This window comes from Amphichorda felina (genome assembly GCF_050947745.1).
Source record: "Amphichorda felina strain 45539 chromosome Unknown scaffold_4, whole genome shotgun sequence".
Lineage (NCBI taxonomy): Eukaryota > Fungi > Ascomycota > Sordariomycetes > Hypocreales > Bionectriaceae > Amphichorda > Amphichorda felina.
Window position 1 is genome coordinate 2,967,201 of NW_028145046.1, and position 22,698 is coordinate 2,989,898.

At 54.7% G+C, this 22,698-nt stretch overlaps 3 protein-coding genes across 3 annotated transcripts; 2 read left to right on the forward strand and 1 right to left on the reverse strand.

Moving 5' to 3' along the window:
- Positions 1–190: 190 nt before the first annotated feature.
- ACO1O0_004731 (type I polyketide synthase) lies at positions 191–8,174 on the reverse strand (the record flags this gene model as incomplete). Its single annotated transcript, XM_083194164.1, has 5 exons — positions 191–672; positions 725–1,434; positions 1,509–3,774; positions 3,836–4,056; positions 4,123–8,174. The coding sequence occupies 5 exons, from the start codon at positions 8,172–8,174 to the stop codon at positions 191–193; spliced, it is 7,731 nt and encodes a 2,576-aa protein (XP_083051112.1).
- A 1,066-nt stretch (positions 8,175–9,240) lies between these two features.
- Positions 9,241–10,445, forward strand: ACO1O0_004732 (zinc-binding alcohol dehydrogenase family protein; the record flags this gene model as incomplete). Its single annotated transcript, XM_083194165.1, has 2 exons — positions 9,241–9,821; positions 9,896–10,445. 2 exons carry the CDS (start codon positions 9,241–9,243, stop codon positions 10,443–10,445), a joined length of 1,131 nt encoding a protein of 376 aa, XP_083051113.1.
- A 3,657-nt stretch (positions 10,446–14,102) lies between these two features.
- Positions 14,103–22,366, forward strand: ACO1O0_004733 (putative PKS/NRPS-like protein biosynthetic cluster; the record flags this gene model as incomplete). The annotated part of the gene is made up of 4 exons (XM_083194166.1): positions 14,103–14,533; positions 15,435–15,530; positions 15,979–16,861; positions 17,069–22,366. 4 exons carry the CDS (start codon positions 14,103–14,105, stop codon positions 22,364–22,366), a joined length of 6,708 nt encoding a protein of 2,235 aa, XP_083051114.1.
- Between the last annotated feature and the right edge of the window lie 332 nt (positions 22,367–22,698).

Below are 22,698 nucleotides of genomic sequence, written 5' to 3' on the forward strand. Positions count from 1 at the left end.
ATTACTGTCCGAATATATCTACTTATATGTAGGGTCCTAGGGTTTTGTGATATTGGTCCACCAACTTGAAGACCAGTGTAAGATGTAGACTTGAAGGTCGCCCTAAATAGAAATCGTCTTCCATCGTGGCATGGACGACCCGCCACATAGGCTGGGTATATGACAGCTCTATTGCTGTGTTGAGGCTTTATCAGGCGTCGGAAATGTCGAACTGGACCTTTCTCTTATTTGCTGGGGAGCTTGAGATAGTGGTCGCAGGTGGAGGATACGAGACGGCTTCACAGACCGGGGGGCTGGACGGTCCGGTCTCCCCGGGGCTGTCGACCGACTCCGAGGTATCTTCTGGGGTCTTTTGGCATAACAAAGCCTTCTGACCGAGGCGGCTCACCGACGGAGCTTCCGAATCGGCAACACTCGTAGTCTCTGACGGCTCAATCTTGGGTGTAAGGGCTGCGGGTAACTCTCGAAGCACCTGTTCGACCAAGTCTCCGATGCAGATACCTCCGAGTATCTGCAGGACTGGGATACTAGCCTCGTAGTGCTTGAGAAACCAGGAGCGGATGTTGACTGCAATCAGAGAATCAAGGCCGACTTGGTTGGTATGCATCTTTATCAAAGATTCGTCGTCCAAGTCCAACTGCAGGTCGGTGCGAAGCTTTTCACACAGGGTCTCTGTCGAAGGAGGTCAATAACCGCGTAGTTCCACGATGGAAATGACACGTACCTGTGATCAAGTTGCGAGCGTCATCCCGCGTCTCTGCAGCTCCAAGCCGCTCCCGTAAGGGGACTACCACCTTTTCCGTACCACCAACACCCTTGGACACAACCTGGTGCCTCCGGGAATACCGCCCAAATATGGGATTAGAATGCCAGCCGGCGAGGACGGGCCCGTCTGCGTCCGCCTCTGGAAGCCCTCCCGAGATCTCCATCTCGTCCAGGGGCGAGCCAAGCCTCCCGGCCAGCACGGCCTCGCCGAACATCTGGTGCACGTCTGTCACCGACATCCACGTCAGGCCCAGGCTGCGGGCCACCCGGTTCGCCTCCACGCCGCTGAGCTCTCTCGTGATGTACCCGGCGCCCAGGACGGCCCCCACGTTGATGACAGAGGCTGCGAGCCCACGCCGGCGACGGCGGGCTGCGAGGCTAGACATGAAGGTGCTGGCTGCGCCGTAATTTGCCTGGCCTATGTTGCCGACCAGACCCGACATTGACGAGATCAGGATGAAGAAGTCCAGCTCTTGGTCCAGGATCCGGTCGAGATACTGTGCGCCCTTAACCTTGGGCTCAAGCACGACTGTCAGCTGCTCGAAGCTCATACCGCGAATCGGCGTATCGCGGAGCACCATGGCGCCGTGGACGGCCCCGGCGATGGGGGGCAGAGTTCTGCTGAGAGTCTCGTGCAAGACCCGCAGCTCGCTCTCGTTGGTCACATCACTAGGATTGCGGCAGTTAGCACTGAACGTTCCGTCATACACAGCAATGAGAATTGGAGAACCGGAGAATCATACTTGGCGAGAAGCACAACTGTCACTCCACTCTGCGCGTGAGCCTCTACCCAGGCGCTGTCGATCTTGTACGGGTTGCGGCTTGATATAGCAACAGTCTTAGCTCCGTGACCAATCATCCAGTCGCAAAGCGAGAGTCCGAGATTTCCGGATAGCCCAACCAGCCAGTACGTCCTATCAGGCCTGAACAGTGGCGTCGAGTCGACACGAGCAGCTCGTATGGGAATAGACGAACGGGCTACCCATGACAGAATCGCCGTTGGACTTTGGGGTTTGCAACCCTTGGAGATTTTGTCAATGGTAATAGGCTCGACTGCCGGAAGCTGGTCTGTTAAGCTTATTTGTCCATTGGTGTAGTTCACGGCGGCGTTGAGCTCTTTGACGAGCAGAGCACCCTGAACCATCGGAACTGTGGATGCGCTGCTGGAGAATACGGAACCCACATTCTCGACCCGACAGTTAGCCGGGAGACAGTCCAGAATGCATTCCGTGGTTGAGGTAAAGGCCGGGCTCGTCCCGGCTGTAACCTCCCAGAAGCTGCGCACCTTCGTGAAGGGGATGAGCCGCTTCATATCGCGCTTGGGAAGATACAGAGATATCTTAATCCAGGAGTCGGGCACGCCTGTGTAATCCATGTCGGTTGTAAACATGACCTCAACCCCCCTGTTCGAGGCCTGCTCGGAGAGACAAATAGCGATGGCGGGTGTCGGGTTGTGGACCAGAAGGACTTGGCCGGCCGAGTCTAAGACGGCCATGCAAGTTAGATGTGCAGCCACCACTTCGAGGAAGAGTTCTGTTGAGAAAGAGAGAGTCGTCAAGTGCAAGACAGAGGTTCTCGGGACACGCTGGATGGACATGAGTGACCCTGTGAGGGTCATATACACCAACCCAGTGTGCCGACATGTTCCAAGAACAAGAAATTGGTGGCCGAGTCGAGTCTTGATTGCTGAGATAGTCGAGTGGGTGATTACGAGTTCGATTTTGTCCTCGCGTTGGGCAGTATCCGAAAGATGACCATGCGGAACGTCAAGGATGGCATAGTCCAAACCATTCCTCACAATGGTGGCAGCGGACGTGCTCACATCCCTATCCTCCGTGATGGGCCGCCTCTCCGAATTATATCGGTTGTTGGCCCTAACCATGGCTTCCTGGCGCGGTATAAGCCGCTGCCCATCCAGGGTCACCACCACCTCCGTCTCGGCAGACCAGAGTAGGTCGCTTTGGCCTGGATCCCTGGACGCCCGCTCTCCGAACTTCAACCTAAGAACGGCCTCGGCTAGCTCATGAGCATTGATAATATCACTATTCTCGAAGTCGAGGAACTGGAGACGTAGTTCCGGGAACTCTCTAGCCGCTGTCCGGCCGAAGCCGACCACCATGTTCGAGTATGGATCATCAGCACGCCGACCGCTGGTGACCCAGAGCATGGTCTTGGAGAACTGGAACGCGAGTTTGAGGCCCTCAAATGCGGAAGGAGTCACATCCCTGAACACGGGTTTATCCAAGTCACCGAGGTTCAAGACAGTTGAATCGTCGCTCAGGGTCTCGCGGGAGAGGAGGTCTAGCGCCTCCACAACCACAACCGACACCGCGAAGCGGCTCAGGATTTCTCTCACGCTGGCTACCAGCCGTTTCACGCGAACGGAGCTTCCGCCAATGATGACCAGGTCACCGAGAAGCAGCCGCCGGTCCCCGGGGGGCACGTCTGCGGCCAGCGGCTCGCGCAGGAAGCTCACGCGGTCGTCCAGAGCCTGGCTGACAAACACGGCGCCGGGGTGCGTCGCGTTGAACGCGCTCGGCGTGATGGTGTCGACGCCCGAGAACCCGGCTGACCGCAGCACGCCATCCCACTGTGCCACCGTGACGCTGGGGGAGAGTGTGCGGCCCTCGCCAACGCCTGCCCACCAGCCCGGCAGGGTGCCGAAGATGAAGCCGCCGCGGGTCTGCTGGGCATCGACGACCTCGCCGAGAACGACGTAGCCTCCGAGCTTGAGCAGGGCTCGGATGTTGCGCAGGGACTCCTCTAGCTTGCTGGTCGCGTGGACGACAAAGTAGGCCACGACCATGTCGTAGGAGCCCGGGCTAAATCCCTGCGAGGCGGGATCGCGCTCCACGTCTAGCCTCTTGAAGGATAAGCGGCTGTTGAAGGGACTCAGGGCGGCCTCGGCCTCCTCGAAAAAGCCGGTGGAGATGTCGGTGAAGGTGTACGAAGAAAAGTCGTCGCCAATCTTCTGAAGGATCTTCTTCGTTGCCCCCCCGGTGCCCGCACCTAGCCGATCGATTAGTTAGGAGAAGTGCCCAAGGAGCGTGGATCTCGTCAAGAAACTTACCGACTTCGATAATATTCATCTGCGGGTAGCGATTGGCGACTTGGCCGACAGCGTGGGCCACCCAGTTGGTCGTATCTACACTCCCAAGGGCCGTTGAGTAGTATTCATCGAGGAGTTTACCTGGTCGAAGGTGTTCAAGGATGGTGGTCTCTCCCCGAAACACACGGGGCATCTGCTCCCCCACAGCCTGGATGATTCTGACATCCACCGTCTTGGAAAAGCTAGAGCAAGTAGAGGGCATGATTTAGCATAGGGATAGTCGGTGGGAAATAGTGAGTGTAACTTACGGCGCTATTGCTGCGAGGACATCGTCCAGCGTGTCATCTAACCACTCTCTCCTAACGTATGGATGCTCTCCGCTCTCTTGAATAGCTTTCATATGCTTGCAAAAATTCAGATAGTAGCAGTGCGGCTGCTCAGACCGAGCCGGGTGGTCCAGGGGAAGGTCGCGGTCGAACTTCCGCGTGTAGAAGGACGACAGGCGCTCAAGGGCAGAAGCCAAATCGGCCTCTTCCGGCGTCACCAAAACGCCGCCCACCGCCTCAGCAACATCTGGTTCCATAACCTTCCAGGTCATCTTGGAGAAGATTCTCCTGTCATCAGCGGCCGTTGCCTCCGCCATGGGAACGGCTCGGTGTTTCTCGACCTGCACCGCGGCATGCCTCGAAGCGCCGTCATACACATACACGTCGCCCTGGATGCCCACGCCATCCACCGTCGCCGAGTCGAACAGCAGCGTTCGTGCACTGGACCAGTTCCGGCCGCAAAGAACTGGATTCACACGCAGGCGGCATATGCCCTGGGGTATGTGCAACGAACGAATCCTCTCGTCGCGAGGATGTGCGTACGCGACTGTGATGGACTGGAGGGCGGCATCCAGCGTCACGGGGTGTATCAAGCACGGCTCGATACTCTCGTCCTCGTTCTCTGCCACCTGATTGATCTGACCGGCTGCCCTACCCAATTTTCGTCGGAGGGACGACAAACCTTTAAAGCTGCCACTAAAGTTATAGCCGAGATCCGACATGGCAGAATAGTGTTCATCCGCCATGACCTCAACCATGTGGGGGACGGGGGGTCCTCTCGGCGGCAGGATATCTGGGGATGCCTCTCCGAGCCTGACTTTGACCGTGGCGCTGGAAACGAGTGTCAGGCCATTTTGGTGTTTGTCAAGAGCAGCGGAATACGTGAAATCTGCCTTGATGGTCGTGGGATCCGATCTGTCGACCCCCGTCAAGCAGACCAGGGTTTCAACGCCAGCATCTTCGTCGTCCAAGGTAATAGACCGTAGCATCGACAAGTCCTCGACTTCAATCAGCTTGATATCCTGCCCACCCGCCAAGGACCTAGACGCCTCTATCGCAGATACTGCATATCCGGCGCCGGGGAAGACAACCTGGTTCTGAACTTGATGACCTGAAATCCATGGGAGCTCAGAAAGCCGTAGGAGGTTTCTCCAGCTCAGGTTGTGTGGGGAGCTATCGGGAGTGGCGTGTCCAAGAAGCGGGTTCGCTCTCCCTTCCCGCTGGAGAAGGCTCCTTGACAGCCGCGACTCGTGCCAGTACGTCTTGCGGTGGTCCCAGGAGTATGTAGGAAGATTCTTGACTAGGGAGAATGAAGAGCCGGCGTTCATGATACTTTGGTAGCGTTCCAGGTTGACCGCCTCCCTGCCTAGATTCGCGAATATATGGCCTAGACTGTCGGATACGGCTGTTACTGCGCTCGCCCCCCGGGAGAGCATACCGGTAAAGAGAAGTTGGCGGCCGAGCGCTTGCTGGGTAATCTCGCTGATAGGACGTTTTAACGCCGGGTGTGCGCCGATCTCGAGGGCCATATCAAAGTTCTGAGTGGATAGAGCGAGCTCGACGGTCTCGCAGAAGAGGACGGGTCGAACCATGTTATGGACCCAGTAGATGTCGGCAAGCTCTCCCCTATCCCAGTCACTGTCCTTCTTCCCCTGAACGCTGGAGAACCACGCACATTCTGGCAACAACTCTTGGACCTGAATGCCACACGCTTTAAGTGACTTGGCGTATGGCTCGGCGCACGACAGCATATGGTGGGAGTGATATGCGGTGCTGACAGCAAGGCGCCTCACAAACTTTCCCTCGTCTGCAAATACATCCTCCAACTCGGCGATGGCATCCCCATCGCCCGATAGAGTGACACTGGTCGGTGAGTTGCTCGCAGCGATCACGACCCTCCCCTTGAACTCGGGCAGCGCGCAGACTTCACCAGCGTCCTCCATGCTCGTCCCCACGGCCAGCATGGCTCCCGTTCTCAACCCCTCGGCCGCGGCTGCGCAGTGCATCCCACGATAGTAGGCGATGCGTATGGCATCCCTTGAGGAGATGTATCCGGCCGCGTACGCCGCCACAATCTCCCCCGAGGAGTGCCCCACGACGGCGTCGAGCCTGACGTGCGCCAGGCGAAGCAGCCTCACTAGCAGGATCTGCACGGCTGCGCAGAGCGGCTGCGATATAGCCGCCTCTTGGAGGCGGGACGAGGAGGGGCCCGCTAGCAGCTCGGCTTCGAGGGACCACGATGGGCGGTCTGGGAGGCGTGAGAGGTCGGCCTCCAGCTCGCGGATGACGTCCCGGGCAAACGCCGACGCCTCGACTAGTTCCGTCCCCATCCGGGCGTATTGCGCCCCTTGACCGGTGAAGACTCCCAGGATCCGGCCAGTGCCAGCTTCTAGACGGGCGAGGGACTTGGCTCCTATGATTGCGTCCGTTCTCAAAGTCCTCTCGTTGATGGCTTCTGTAAGACCCTCGATGGTGTCAGCCGAGATAGAAACTCGGTATGGGAGGGCGGATCTGCGCTGGAATAGTGTCCAGGCAAGGTCTTGAGCGCTGAGCGATGCATGGCTAGCAAGGAACTCGGAATAGGAGACAAGGAGAGCGCGCAGAGAATGCTCAGAATTTGCAGAAAACACAAAGGGGATGAACAGCGTGCCACAAACAGTGGTACTAGTTACAGCTTCTTCGTCCCGGTCATAGCTCTCGAGGATAGCGTGGGCATTGGTGCCACCGAATCCAAAGCTGTTGACGCTGGCGCGGCGCGGTTGCCCGGTCGGGAGCATAGGCCACGGCTTTGCAGTCGTAGGGATTTCCAGATTATTGTAGAAGGGGGCGATCTGGGGGTTCAGTCGGTTGAATAGGAGATTTGGAGGGATGACACGGTTCTGCAAGGCCAGCGACGCCTTGAGGAGGCCGGCGAGCCCGGCGGTGCCCTCGGTGTGTCCCAGGACTGTTTTGATCGAACCCACAAAGAGAGGGTGCTTCAGCGGCGCTCCAGCTATATTGTGAGTCTCATGGTGAGGTCCGGTAAGGGCCCTGTGTATCGCCTCGGCTTCGATCGGATCCCCCGCCGGCGTGCCGGTTCCGTGGGCTTCAAAGTACTGGCAGCGACCCCCGATGCTGGTGAAATTGAGCCCTGCCCTATCGTACGTATCGAGGATCAGTCTCTGCTGGGCACCAGCGCTTGGCATTGTGATGCCCATTGTAGCGCCGTCCTGGTTGATGCCAGTCTCGCGGACGATGCACTCGATGTGATCACCATCCTCGAGAGCGGCGGCGAGGGTCTTGAGCACGACGACGGCTACACCGTCTCCGCGAGCATAGCCGTCAGCATTAGCATCCCACATACGAGACCTTCCATCCGGCGATAGCATGCCTAGCTTGCTCTCGGCTATGTAGGGCTCTGGCCCGAGGAGGAGGTTAGACCCGCAGACCAGGGCGACCCTCGCCTCGCCCCGTCTCAACTCCTGCACGGCGAGATGCAGGGCCACCAGGCTCGACGAGCACGCCGTGTCAACCGTCATCGATGGGCCGTGCCAGTCAAAGAAGTACGAGAGGCGGTTCGATATGGTGCTCCGGCTCGTCCCCACCGAGTGGTAAGTCGGTATGTTTTGCAGGTCACGATACTGCAGGAACTCGTAGTCCCCCGACATGAGCCCCACGTATACGCCCGTGTTGCTGCCTCGAAGGGACTCCATCGGCAGACCGGCCGCCTCCAGTCCCTCGTAGGCCACCTCCAGCAGCAGGCGTTGTTGCGGATCAAGCGCCCGCGCTTCCACGGGCTTTACGCCGAAGAACTGGGCGTCAAACTCCCGCACGTCTTGGTCGAGGGTGTGGGCGTTTTGTACGTTGAAGTGGCCATGGTACGACGAGTCTGGATGGTAGAAGCCGTCGGCGTTGAACCGGCCCCCCGGCAGTCGACTGAGGACATCACGGGGACTCTTCACCAGATCCCACAGCTTGGAGGGGCTTGTGGCGTCTCCGGCAAAGCGACAAGCGGTTCCAACAACGGCGACTGGTGAAGTCCCGTGGATTGACATGGTGAGAACAACAAGTGGAGACTTCTGCTCTGCGTATGCTTCCGAGTGTTGACGCTGCGCGGTGGAAGCCTATGTCGAGTACAGAGTGTGGTAGTGAACGAAGCAAAGTAGACAACTGAATAAAGACCGGTGTTATTGAATTCCAATGCCTCTTAATAAGGAGCCTTTATAAAAAAGCCTTTGTCTCACGGCTTTCAGAATATGCCAACCTTTCGAAGGTTCGAGATACAGGATTCATGTTCTTTATATAGGCAAGCTTGATGAGGGAGGTTCACTCCATCTCTCTCGCTTATTCGAGTTACTTCCAGCCCCAGGCCCGCATCTGCTTCAATAGCGGTGAGGCCAGGCAGGCTTTCGTCCAGAAAATCTAGAGACTTTGCAAGAGTCTATGGCGTCACTATACCAAGATACATCTACTTGCAGAAGTCTTTCAGCTAGCTATGACGTTGACTAAAGTTGGGCCTGAATGCGGCCACGAGGCCCTCAGCTCAGCGGCCATGCGGTCCAACCCGGCGTGTCAGTGCTGTTCTCACAACGAATGCTCTGGTTTAACGAGGATAACTGTTTTTTATAATCTTAGACTGGCCTCCTCTTGTCCCTACCGGATGCGTCATTCTTATAGATCCCCAAGTTCCTTAATCCGAGAGCCATTCGTTTTGCTCAGCCATTATGTTCCATATCATCGCATCGCTTCTTCAAATCATTTAGAGGCATCAAGGTCGCGAGTCGCGCCAGTATCTGGCAAGTCAATGACGCCTCGTGGGCTCAACTCCGGCGCAACTCGGTTTCAGATCCAAAGTGGCTTGAAGTTGGGTGAGACAGTGTCTTACATATGCGCTTGGCACCGGCAAACAACAGTTCTATAGGTGGCCCTCATTATAAATAGGCGACTCTGAGGCTGAATATGGTAGCTTAAAGGAGAGACTGCAACGGCCGCCAACGGCATACTCGAATGATTGTTAGGTGTTAGTGCACAATACAAATTCGAAACTATCTCCTCTGGCGTTAGCAATAGTCTACTCGTTAGTCGTTAGTAGTTAACACACTCTATTCCGATAACATGATCATGCCAAGCTCAGCGCCATTTGCCCCGGCCAACACACAGACAGCCGTCGTCCAGGCCCCAGATGGCTCCGTTGGCGTCGTCTCCCACGCCGTGCCAGTGCCCACACCCGCCATCTTACCACACCACGTTCTCGTCCGTGTCCTCGCGGTCGCCCTGAACCCGACGGACCACAAGGCGCCCAAACACTTCCCCAACCCCGGAGCGACCATGGGCTGCGACTTTTGCGGCGTGGTCTCATCCTTCCCAGGCTGCTCGGATGGCCAGCCGGCACCCCTGGAGGTCGGGACACGCGTGTGCGGTTTCGTGTACGGGTACAACTACGAGAAGCCGGACACTGGCGCCTTCGCAGAGTACGTGGTGGCCGACGCGCGCCTCCTCTTGCGCGTGTCAGAATCCTGGGGCGACATGCAGGCGGCGGCCCTAGGAGGTGTCGGATGGGGCACCGTAGGAGCCGCGCTCTGGGGAGAGGAGGCTCTTGGGCTGGAGGGCCGGCCAGCAGCTCCCGCGTCAAAGGGCGCGCCGGTTCTGGTCTACGGAGGGGGGACCGCTACCGGGACCATGGCCTGCCAGATGCTGAGATTGTAAGCCCGGCTGGGGCCACCCGGGCCCTATCTAGAAGGATGCCCTTGTGTTAACCACCTCTTTTCTGAAACAGGTCAGGCTACACGCCCATTGCCGCCACATCCGCGGCCTCGGCCCCGCTGGCTAGGCACTTCGGGGCCGTCGATACAGTTCACTACACCTCGCCCTCCTGCGCGGCCGAGATCCAGACATTCGCGGCCCGATTTGGCCCGCTACGGCACGCCCTGGATTGCATCGCAGACCGGGAATCCGCGGCGGTCTGCTTCGCGGCTCTGGGGCGCAGCGGCGGCCAGTACGCGTGCCTCGAGAAGTTTGACGAGTCGTGGCGCACGCGACGCGCCGTCAAGGTCGCGACTGTGATGGGCTTCGAGCGCGGCGAGCATGTCGTCCTTGGACCCGGCGATGAGACCGCCACGTACGCGCGGCCGGCGAGCGAGGGGAAGCTGGAGAGTGCTGTTCGATGGACGGCGGAGATGCAGGAGCTGGTGGATCGAGGTGCCGTCGAAAACCATCCTCTCAGGGAGATGAGCGGCGGGTGGGAGGGCATCATCAGGGGGTTGGGCATGCTTCGGAGCGGACAGGTCAGGGGGTATAAGCTTGTTGTGAGGGTTGCAGCACCTTGAGCTTTTGCTGCCCGCCTGCATTATGTGCGGATGGTATAAGCAAGTCGGCAGGGGTTGGCTGCGGACTAGATTCGTGCAGACTCAGATAGGTCCTGTCACGAGCCAGTTCGTATGGTATGATTCGCCATTGCCGAGCTGATCGGTGTATTTGTCCAAGTTGACCATTGCACTAAGAGAAGCCATAATTTGGGGATGACTAACCACATGACAACCCGGCTTGTGATGTCCCTTTTTTCCAGAATGGCAATCTCGGGTGACGCGAGGAGCCGAGTTGCGGAACCTGCGGGGGCCGGCGCCGTTCATCTCGGAGTCACGGCGGTGAGTGGGGCCGTGCCTAACGGACCCCCTGAAGCAGCTCTTGTGGCAGCGAAGTTTCGAGTCCTTTCAGTAATAGGACTTATGATTTCTTTATCAAAGGGTCAGTAACAGCCCCTCGCCCTTATCTTAAGAGAGGACTATATGACTGATTGAAACTTCGGAACACTATCTTGCGTGGATTGAAATTCGTCGAATTTCCGCAAATAACACTTTGACCTCGAGCGTTGTCTAGAGATCTAGCATTGAGCTGATAGCGGTAAATTATTTTATCTTGGGAGAAAAGGTATTACTTTGTATCCATATCAAGTCAAGGGGAATAAACTATAGCATATACTTAGAAACCCACAACGCTCCCTTGGAGACATAGATAAAGCCGTCCATTCCTTTATCAGCCGGCCGTTTCGTAGAGATATGTTTGACACGAGAAGTTCTGGCAAAGCCAAAGACCGATTCAAGGAACTGGAACTTTCAATGTACTGCTATGTAACCTTATTTGAGAGCGCTCGACGGCCCGCTTTGCCGTCGCGTAGGTCGGCAGCATTCCCAAAACAAATATGTCTTCTCGAATCAAGCATAGGGAAGCTGATCTTCTGGAGTCTTGAAAAGCTGCTGCTGTATCGTCGGCTTGGCTTGCTCTGACGGACAGATGCAAGTCAGGCGACATTGTCTTCCTCCTCTACTTGCTCGGACGCGAGCAAAACGACGCGAGAGGGTTACACGATCCAGTTGGAGGGCTGCAAAGTCAATCTATCCATCATCCACAACCTCCTAAATATGACCGACAAGCTGCTGCTGCTGCTCCTTTTTCTCCTGTGGGGTTTAATCCGCGATGTGTCGAATGGAGCATAGAGATAGCAATGATCCTGACATGCTTGACGAGGTGAGGAAATGGGTCCGCAAGGCTGGTAACAAAAAGCCCGCGCCAACCAGCAATTCCATTTCGGTTTGCTCCATCTCCGAGATGCTTCTCGAACAGTGCACTTGTCATCTCGCCCTCCGCTGCCCCGTAAAGTGCTTTGGTGACCACAAACTCTCTCTGAACAGTAAACACTATTTTCTAAACGCTCCCGAGTGTTAAAGGAACGTCCACTAACTTATTCTAGCTAGAGAAATACTAGGCAACTGAGGTTATGAGAACCACGTTGGGAGAAGCTGATCCGAGTTGATGAAAGTCAGTTGTTGCACCTTGATATACGCGCCCCTGGTTTGCCAGCTTAGGGATCGTTTTAACCATCGTATTGACAAAGTCGACAGCCTTGCGGAACAGTTTGAGGCCAAGCAAGATAGGAACGAAGATAGTGGACGAGGCCACAGAGAATCATACTGGAACCCGTTCCGAGTTCAATAACGTCGACCAAACGGCCGCTATTGGCGTAGGCGAGGATCGTCTCCATGATATCGTCAAGCCACTTATTTATGGTCACCTTGTCGAGCGGTTTCCCGTTGTAGGCCGAGACCCAGCCGGTGAAGTCGCGTCCGATAGTTTTCGGCCGCGCATGGCCGTCAATGGCGGCGTAGACGACTCCCACAGCCGTACTTGCTCCGTCTCGTACTCATCGCTACACTTCCCAAGTACCTGAATCTGGTTCTTGAGGGCTTTTTAGTGCAGCGTCGCAAAGTCGAAAAGCCTGGTGTTGGCTCCATCTTTCTGTACGGATACCACGCATGAGTTGCTCGGTGGCATGCACAAACATAGCTTCCGGGGCATCCATTGTTCCTGGGGGGTATGGCATAACGGAACATGTCAAGTAGCTGTTTTTCATAGCAAAGAATAGAGACTCGGGGAACGCAGACAACTCTCTCGGGGCACTCACGTGGGGATGCTCACTTGTAAGCTGTATCGTAACCGTAGGTGTCTGGGGCCAGCGAAGCCTCGGAAACCGGTCTTGGCACCCCCGTCACATCACCATCATCACGACTCTGTTGGCCTATGTACATGTAAGATCTCTGATTAGCGCGGGTTGTTGTGGCAGGTGTCTTATGATCTGGCAAGGCTTGTGCCTCTGCTGTCACCACAGAATTGGAGGACGGATCACACTGCGGATCGGTGGAGGCGCCTTGGCCCCTGCTAGGCCCAACTCAAAGGCTTAACGAGACGGAACTAACTTCTAAGACTGTCCAACTTGCGGGTCGGACCGTCGGATTTGGCACTTTGTCCGCTGATGGATAGTGCGGGTCTCTGACTAGTGATGATGGAGAATGCGCACGGCGACCATTACTCATTTCAAACCCGGAATTGTGTAAGTAGAGCAAGACATCAATAGGACGATGGAAGCCACACAGTGTAGGTCCAAAACGGCTCACTATTAGTTATCAAGTTAACTGCTAGCTCCGTACCTACCTTTGTATAATCAAGTCTACTCGTACGTAGCAGCTAAGCCTCTCCGATAATTAAATTAACCAGCTTGTCCCTCGTGTAGGGTTTATGATAGATCTGTGGCCTTGGGATGCCGCTAAGTCCTTGCATTACTATACCATCTATAATATATTTCAGTCCGAGGTACATCCGGGTACGCCTGACGTAAGGATTTACTAGTCGAATAGAGATTTATTACTATTTGAATAGATCTACGGATACTCCTCCAAAAACCAGAATACATAGTCAGTGACGACGATGACTCACAAATGCATCAGCCGTGTCTCGGCTCTGCCGCGGCTGGCGGGCGTCTGTTCAATGTTACTCATTCCAGGTTACCATATACTGTGAGTGTCAAGTACAGTACAACCTTGTGGCGTAGTTTTAGGTTAATGTGACAGGAAGGATGACCTCAATGGGAGCAGTAGTATGTCAAAACATTCACATGAAGCGTTAGCTAAACTGCATCATGCATGAACTAATCGCGGCAAAAATGCAACACAAACATTCTTCTAATGGTCCTTTATGGCCCGTACAGCGTGGCTATGCCCCATTAGGTCAAGTCACCTATAATCTATCAACCCGTCAACAGTAGGACACGCGGTCACACGCTACTCAGGCTGGGACAATTCGCGCACTTTTCGGACAGCCACCCGAAGTACGGTGAACATTGTACTCCGTAATGGAGGACTACCTGTCAGATCAGGTTTGGGCACCACAGTATGCTTGAAACTTGGAACTTGGGACTCGGGTTTATGTTCCTACGAATTTTATACACCAGGATTTTCAATAGCAGTTCTATCCTAAGAAGGTAAAGCTCGAGGGTACGTCAAGCTTGGCTTTTCAAAGAGCAGCTCAACATTATCTTTACGTGTTATTTCATCTCATTGTGGATAATTGCTAGCATACAGCATGGCGTTATTATGCTAATACTTGGGAAGGAACAAGAACCAAAGAACACGGTCGAAACAATAGGAACCACCATGTCAGAGCGACAACCTCTTGCCATCGTCGGTTTCGCCTATAGGGCACCCAGCGTTGGTGGAAAAGGACTCTGGGAGTTCTTAGAAGAGGGGAAGTCGGCATGGTCGCCAGGTGTGCCACCAGACCGATTCAATCACGATGCATATCATCACCCAAACGCTGAGAAACCTGGCTTCATCTCGTCCAAAGGGGCGCACTTCCTACCAGACGATATATACGCCTTTGACCCATCCTTCTTCAGGATCACCGCCGAGGAAGCCCGGTCCATGGACCCGCAGCATCGCCTCCTGCTCGAATGTGCCTTTGAGGCCGTCGAGAACGCTGGCCTCCCACTTCCCCATCTCCTGGGCTCCAACACGGGTGTCTTTGCCGCGGGTGTCGAATCGGAGTACAACATCGCGATGGCAGACGACCTTCCCACCTCGACAAAGTATATGGCCCTCGGGGTTGCCCCGACCATGTTCGCCAACCGCCTCTCTCACTTCTTTGGCCTCACTGGGCCAAGCATCACTGTGGACGCTGCCTGTGCCTCCAGTTCCTACGCACTCCACCTTGCCTGCCAAAGCGTTCTCTCAGGGGAATGCTCGACAGCCATTGTCGGAGGTTCAAAGCTCCTCAACGGTCCGAATCAGTGGAGTGGACTCGACGCCATGGGGTGTGTTTTTACCCCGTCACTCCCACTATTAACCGCCGAATACTGTATGCTAAATCCCGAGAACACAGGGCCCTATCGCCGGAAGGACGGTGTTTTTCCTATGATAAAAGGGCGTCGGGATTTGGAAAAGGCGAAGGCGCAACCTGCATCATCATAAAGCCACTGTCGGACGCACTCGCTTGTGGGGATGCAATCCGGGCTGTGATCCGCAACACTGCGTGTAACCATTCAGGGCGTACTCAAGGCATCTCGATGCCATCGCGTGCTGGTCAGGAGGAGCTCCTAGCCAGGCTTCATCGCGAGATTGGAATAGATCCCAATGATACTTGGTTCGTGGAGGTAAGTCGAGCGGATCCTCCTGTTTTTGAACTTCTTTCACATATCACGGATTCGCGATAGCCTGTTTAGGGTAGTTCGAATTTCGAACCGAACCTGTGGCCTTCTTGGTTTCACTACCTATCCTTTGATCAGAATTCGTCACTTGCACCGGGCGAAGCCCTCCACCCCCTTTCCGTTGTACAAAGTCACTAGGAGTATTCACGAAACGGGCTAAAAGTTACATAGGGCCATGGAACCGGAACAGCCGTTGGGTATGCGTTGTTGACATTCTCACATGAGACTCTCCATCCTACGACCCCTGCCCAGTCCTAGTGTCCAATGCTAACATACCGACTAGAGATCCAATCGAGGCGAGCGCGATTAGTTCAACCATTGCCAAGTGCAGGACCCCATCAAACCCATTGCCCATCGGATCGGTAAAGTCCAATCTAGGGTCAGTATCCACAAGCTCTATCCCTTGTAATACTTCCCAGGGTACACTCTAACAGTGTTAGCTTTACTGTAGTCACCTTGAAGGTGCTAGTGGCCTCATGTCAATTGTCAAATGCATAATGATGTTTGAACGCGGAGTCATGTTGCCTAATGCCGACTTCAGAGAACTGAATCCGAAAATTGAGGGCGGCGATCGACTGGTGGTAGGCATTTCTTGCTCTGAGACTTAACACTCGGAAATATGTATGGAATCCGATTAACCCGTCATTAGGTTCTGAAAAAGCCGGTTTCTTGGCCATCCGGCGTGTCGAAGAGGGCTGTCGTCAGCAACTTTGGTTAGTCCTGGCGTCTACCTTAGTATCTTATACTCGTCACTGACAAAAGCGATCAGGGTTTGGTGGCAGTAATGCGGCAATACTGCTTGAAGAAGCGCCCGAGATAGTTCTTAGAAACGACTATGACACGGCTAGCTCAAACGGCATTCATCCAGATGCCCATACGGACTATCTGTTCGTCTTCTCCGCGCAGTCCTTGAATAGCCTCCAGGCTTATCTGTCATCGTTTGTCGCATATCTGGACGAAAGACAAAGGTCAAACCAGTGGGCCAAAGACCTTGCCTTTATGCTTGGAGAGCGAAGAACTCATTTTGCTCACCGAGTTGCCATACCGGCACCCTCCTCATCATCACTGAAGGATCAGTTGCAGTCCATGTCGAAGATCACCAAGTCAGGAACCACAGAGGTCCCTGTGGTCGGATTCATATTCACTGGGCAGGGCGCGCAATACTTTCAGATGTCTTCCGGCCTTGAGCGGTACAGTGAATTTGCCAACGCCCTCCGCGCTGCTGAGAAAACACTTGTGAGTCTGGGGGCCGCATGGTCTCTGGAAGATGAGCTTCGGAAGCCGGAGAAGGAGTCTCGTGTCAATGATGCCGAAATCAGCCAACCCGCTTGTACGGCTGTTCAGTTAGCTCTTGTCATCCTCCTTCGATCGTGGGGCGTGTCTCCAGCGGTCGTCCTTGGACACTCTAGCGGCGAGATCGCGGCTGCGTTTGCGGCAGGTATCGTGCAGTTTGAGGCCGCCATAGCCATTGCCTACTTCCGGGGAATCGCTGCTAGCAATGCCATGAAGAATAATAGTGTCCAGAGTGCCATGCTAGCTATTGGAACAAGTGCTGCAGATGCAGAGAAGCTTGTCGATGCCGCTAAGGACTACGCAGTTGTTGCCGCTGTTAATAGCCCGCGCAGCGTAACCATTTCTGGAGATATGGCTGCCATCCAGGATATTCAAGAGCAGGCGGAAAAGCAGGGTCTTTTTGTGCGACGACTGAAGGTTGGTGTAGCCTATCATTCTCGCCACATGGCTCGCACAGCCAATTCCTACCTGGCCTCCATCCAGCCTTTTTGTCGTTCAGAGAACCCATCATCGCTACTATTAAAACGACAGGAAACAAAAACAGTATTCGTATCCTCCGTCACCGGGAAAAGAGAGCCTGGAGACACGCTTCCTGCGTCATACTGGGTGAGGAATCTATTACAGCCCGTTCAATATCAACAAGCTGTTCTCACAGCCTTGTCCACGGATTGCGGTATCGACGAAGGACCGGGAACAACACCCAACATCTTGGTCGAGGTCGGCACACACCCGGCGTTGCAGAGCCCTACCAAGCAAATTCTGGATTCGATTACTTCCAACAGCAAACCAAACTCGCCTTCTCAGGTGGCATATCTTCCCTCGCTGGTGCGTGACAGGAGGGCCACAGAAAGTCTTATGAAGCTTGCTGGAAGATTATTCGTTGCCGGATCAAAGCTTGAATTTGCGGCCATCAACAAGACCGAGCATTCCCCGGTCGAGGTTGTCTCGGATCTCCCATCTTACGTATGGAACAAGACTGCTAGATACATTCAGCAACCCCGACTCGCCGCAAAGAAGCTCTTGGGTGGAATGTCCTATAAGCGGCTGCTCGGCTGGAAGAGTCCCTACAGCGAAGGAAGTGAGCATATTTTTAGGAATGTCTTCACTCTTGATGATTTACCCTGGGCCCGAGACCATGTCATCAACGGGGACATTCTATTTCCGTTTACTGGCTTCGTATCGCTTGCCATTGAGGGTCTCCGATCACTAGGCCCTTCCTCATCCACGATTTCAGAGGGCGTAAGTCTGCGAGAATTTCATGTCACGGAAAGTCTAAAGATTGAAGAGGATCATCCGGTCGATATTACCACCAAATTCCGACCAGCAGCAACCGGTACAGAAAATATTTCCTCGAGTACCTGGGCTTTCGAGATTTTGTCTTGGTCTGACTCGCACGGCTGGACACGACATTCATATGGACTTATCGAAGAAGATCATGAAAGCCACGCGTCTCTTTCAAGAAGCACGGATGTTCAGCTTGCATTGGACACACTCAACGACAAGACTCTCGAGAAATGTGACATCCAACAAGACTATGCCCTTCTCCAAGCAAATAATGGCCTTACTTACGGGCCAGCCTTCCGTAACATGGTCGATCTTTGGCACAAACCGGGAGGCATGGTTCAGACGATAGCCCTAAGGCAGTTGGCGCCCGACAGCTCTACGCATTCCACCAAGGGATCTCCCGTGACTGTCGACCCGCCTACGCTGGACACCATCTTCCACTTTCTCAGTGCCCTCCAGAAGAGAAATAGCCCAGGGCCAACTATCGTACCATCCTTCTGCGTTCGATGGCGAATATCCAACCTCATTGCTGCAGACGCGGGGCGAAGATTCTTGGTGGTTAGCAGGCTTCTAGACCATGACGAGAAGTCGGGCACTCTACACATGCACTTTGTCATATTCGATCCATCGACAGATGCTTCTTCGGCACCGCTGCCTATCGCTGAGATCGGTCCAGTCAGGCTGCAGACCATTTCCCGGCCGGATGCACAACATCTGCGTGTCCCAGACAGCTATGAATTCAAGCATGTGCCGTACGTCCCTCTCATGGACACGGAAATCCTTTCCGAGATGGTCAAGCCGGATCCCGCAGCTGTGTCCGAGTTGCGACAAGTGCGTGACCTGGATTATGTTGCCATTCACTTTCTGTCCCGCATGCTTGAGGAGATTTCAAAGGACGACTTGTCAGGCTTACCCTTCCACTACGACAAGTTCCTCGGCTGGGCCAGACATGCCGTAGCATCACATCATTCTGTCCCTATTCCAGATCTTGCGACCCTATTGCACAGAGTCTCAATGTCCAATAACTCTGGCCAGATGTTATGTGTAGTGGGCGAGCAACTGCCCCAGATCATCCGCGGAGAACAGCAGACGCTGAAGATCATGGTTGAGGATGGATTGCTTCAGCGTACATACGAGCAGCATGACGGATGCAACCGGGTCAATGCGTCAGCGGCCAGATACATCGCCATGTTAGCCACCTGTAACCCGGACCTCAACATACTGGAGATTGGCGGCGGTACTGCAAGCGCAACGCTCCCCATCCTTGACGCCCTCCAGGGTGCAACAGAGGGCCTGGCACCGCACTTCCACTACACCTTCACGGACATCAGCGCAGGCTTCTTCGACAATGCACGCAAGAAGCTATCACAATGGACAGACCGGGTGACCTATGGAAAGCTGGACATCAGCCAGGATCCACTTGTACAAGGATACAAGGCTGCATCCTACGACATCGTTCTCGCCAGCAACTGCCTCCACGCCACGCCGGACATTGTGGCGACGTTGCGCAATGCAGGGGCACTTCTCAAGCCCGATGGAAAACTTGTACTTGTGGAGGCTGTACTGGAAGCCGCACCCCATTTCCTCCCATTTGTCTTGCTTGATGGCTGGTGGCTATCCCAGGATCACTACCGGTCACAGTCTGATGGACCGCTGCTCACCAAGACACTGTGGAACGAGGTACTCCAAGCGAGCGGCTTTTCCGGCCTCGAAGGTCATGTGGATGATTACCCAGGGGAGCCACAGCACCTGTTCTCCGCAATATGGTCAACAAAATGCGGCGATGACAATGCGGCTGCCCGACAAGAAGACTCCGGCGCGTCAGTCACCGTGTATCACTGTCTTCCCGGTCAGGAGAGTGCCAAATTTGCCAGTGTTGTTTCCGAAGATCTAGCTAGTCGGCTTGGCTGTAGGTCAACGGCTGACTATTTCCTGCAACACAATCACATGGACAAGAGTAACGGGAGCTATGTCATCTTGGACGGACAAGACCGCAGCATGTTAAGTGATATGACATTGGAGATGTTTAATAATTTGAAGAATATCCTCATGCATGCGACCAGCTTGATCTGGGTTCTGCCCGACAAGGCTCATCCTGACGCCTCTATAATCACAGGAGTGTTGCGCGCCCTGCGACTTGAGGCAAGTTCGAAACCCAAGCTCATTTTACTCCAAGCTCCCTTCAACGCACATGGCACTCGTGCGATTACTCGCATAGCCCAGGAGACCATATGGAATACAAACTCGGCCATCTACAGCGAACAGGAATTTGTCCTGATCAACAATATTTTGCACGTTCCGCGCCTTCAGGTCATGGAAGCCCCCCTACGGAAATCTGCAGTAGCTGAGCGGCCAGACCAAGCTACAGCAGGTTCACCCAATGCATACTATCCGAGGGAGACGTTCATCACAGAGGCTGGAGGTTCAGTTAAACGTGAACAAAACATTTGGGACAACGGCAACGCGCTTGAGATGACGGTGGACAGGGTCGGTAGTCTGGACTCCATCTATTTCCAGCACAGTGACATCCTGAGCACGGAGCTGGGCGACGATGAGATCATTGTGCGCGTCGGGGCGGTTGGAATGAACTTCAGAGACCTGCTGCTGGTCCTTGGGTCTCTCCCGTGGCATGCGCCCGGTCTCGAGGGTGCTGGAGTGGTTACTCGTGTCGGCTCACGTGTTAAAGACTTACAGGTCGGCGACCGGGTCTTCTATATCGTCCACGAGGCCGGCATGGCCAACTTTGTGCGAATTCCCAGTCTGCGAGCACACAGAATCCCAGAGGGACTTGATATGGTTGATGCTGCGTCTATGCCAGTCGCGTATAGCACGGCGATTGTGAGCATCATGGAGACCGGGCGCCTTCGAAGAGGAGAAAGCGTCCTAGTCCACAGCGCATCAGGGGCAGTGGGACAGGCGTGCATCATGATGGCTCAGCACATCGGTGCGCGTATCTTTGCCACCGCCGGGTCGCCAGAGAAGCGGGACTTTGTGGCGCGTACCTTCAACATTCCGGCGGCGCAGATCTTCTCGAGTCGGACCGATGCTTTCAAGGATGGGATTCTACGTGCAACCGACAACCGGGGAGTCGATCTGGTGGTCAATTCCCTGAGTGGCCACCTCCTGCAACAGACCTGGGACTTGATCGCAGAAAATGGGAGATTCATCGAGATCGGAAAGAAAGACATCATTGAGAACAGCTACCTACCCATGAGGCACTTCAACCGCAGCGTGACTTTCAGCGCCTTAGATCTACGCAAGATTGCCGCCGCGAGGCCTGACGCAGTGAAAGAATGGCTGTCGACAATTGTTCGCCTGGTCGAGAGCCAGACAATCATGCCTATTCGCCCGGCAGCCGGGATCCCTATTTCTCGGATCAAGGCGGGTCTGCGAAAGCTGCAGGGCGGTCTGAACGTCGGAAAGATTGTTCTGACTTTGCCGCTCGATGATGCTGTTCTAGTAGATGTTCCTTCGCCATTGAGAGCGCGGTCCGAAAGCCTGCTGCGCCCAGACGTCACCTATCTGATCACGGGGGGGACTGGAGGGCTTGGAAGGGCTCTGGCAACGTGGATGATCAGAAAGGGCGCTCGGAACCTAGTTCTATTGGGGCGCAGCCGTACTCTTAGCGCCATGGTGATTAAATTGCTGAAGCGTTATGAAGGCACCAACATCTGCATCCGTGCGCTCCCTTGCGATGTCGGCTCTCGCGCTGATCTGGCCCGCACCATGGAGGGTTTAGGAGATCTTCCAAAAGTGCGTGGCATCATCCACGGGGCCCTGTACTTGCGAGATGCTATTTTCGCCAATGCCACATTCGAGGACTGGCAGCAAGTCATGGGACCCAAGGTCAGGGGCGCATGGAACCTGCACGAGCTCTTCACGGACCTCGATTTCTTCGTCTCCTTGTCATCCGTCACTGGCGTCATTGGTAGGGCTGGAGCGTCGCTTTACAGCGGGACTTCCACATTCCTGGACGCATTCTCCGAGTATCGGTGCAAGCTAGGATTGCCCGCCGTTGCTCTCGATTTGCCTGTTATCGAAGACATTGGTATGGTAGTCGAACGTGGCACACTTGACCTGGTGAGAGCCACCGTGGGCGTGAGTATGACTGAAGAGCAATTTTACACATTGGTAGAGGGCGCCATAATGGGAACATCGTCTGGACTAAACTCCCGTGGTAGAGGCATATCATGGACACTGGCATCAAAATCAGACATCATCTCCCTGGCTTGGGGGCATTTCAACCCGCTGTCGGTTGTGCGACGTCTGGGAGAGGATGCCGACTTGGCGAATCCCTCCTCCAATAGAGTCAAAGGTCTCCAGGAAGACCTGAGAGACGGCTCCCCAGAGCTTCTTATGGATGCTTTGAGTGAAAAAGTGTCGTCCATCACGATGATCGACAGATATGAGATTACACCCAACAGAAGCCTAAGCGAATACGGCCTTGACAGCCTGTTCTCACTGGAGCTCAATAACTGGATTCGACGGAGCTTGGACGTTCATATGGCACTGAAGGATATAACGTCGGCGCCAAACATACAATTTTTGGTGGATCGGATTGTCTCATTGCGCAAAGATAGGTTACCAGCTCTGCCGGTTGAACCTGCTACCAAGGCCGTCACGGATATTGCTGTCTGATATGAACAACTTCTTCATCATGATTCTGTAGTCATGAGTGTAGGCTACGACAACAACAGAGTCTAGGCGGTGCTGTGGTATGATCTTACCAGGATCTCGAGGATATCTACCCCTGCAGTCATCTACAGCAGCAGAAGATTTACACGTCTATACAGCGCAAGCCTGGCAGTTTCATGGACCACTATGTCTTCAGAATTCGAGAATATGTAATGACAGACCAACTCTACGACGCTCCAGAGAGCAACAGGATTTAGACGTAGTTCGAAGCCTGGTTGTTATTTAACAGGAATCATAACTTCCCAAAATTCCAGCATCTTCGTTACCACTCGAAA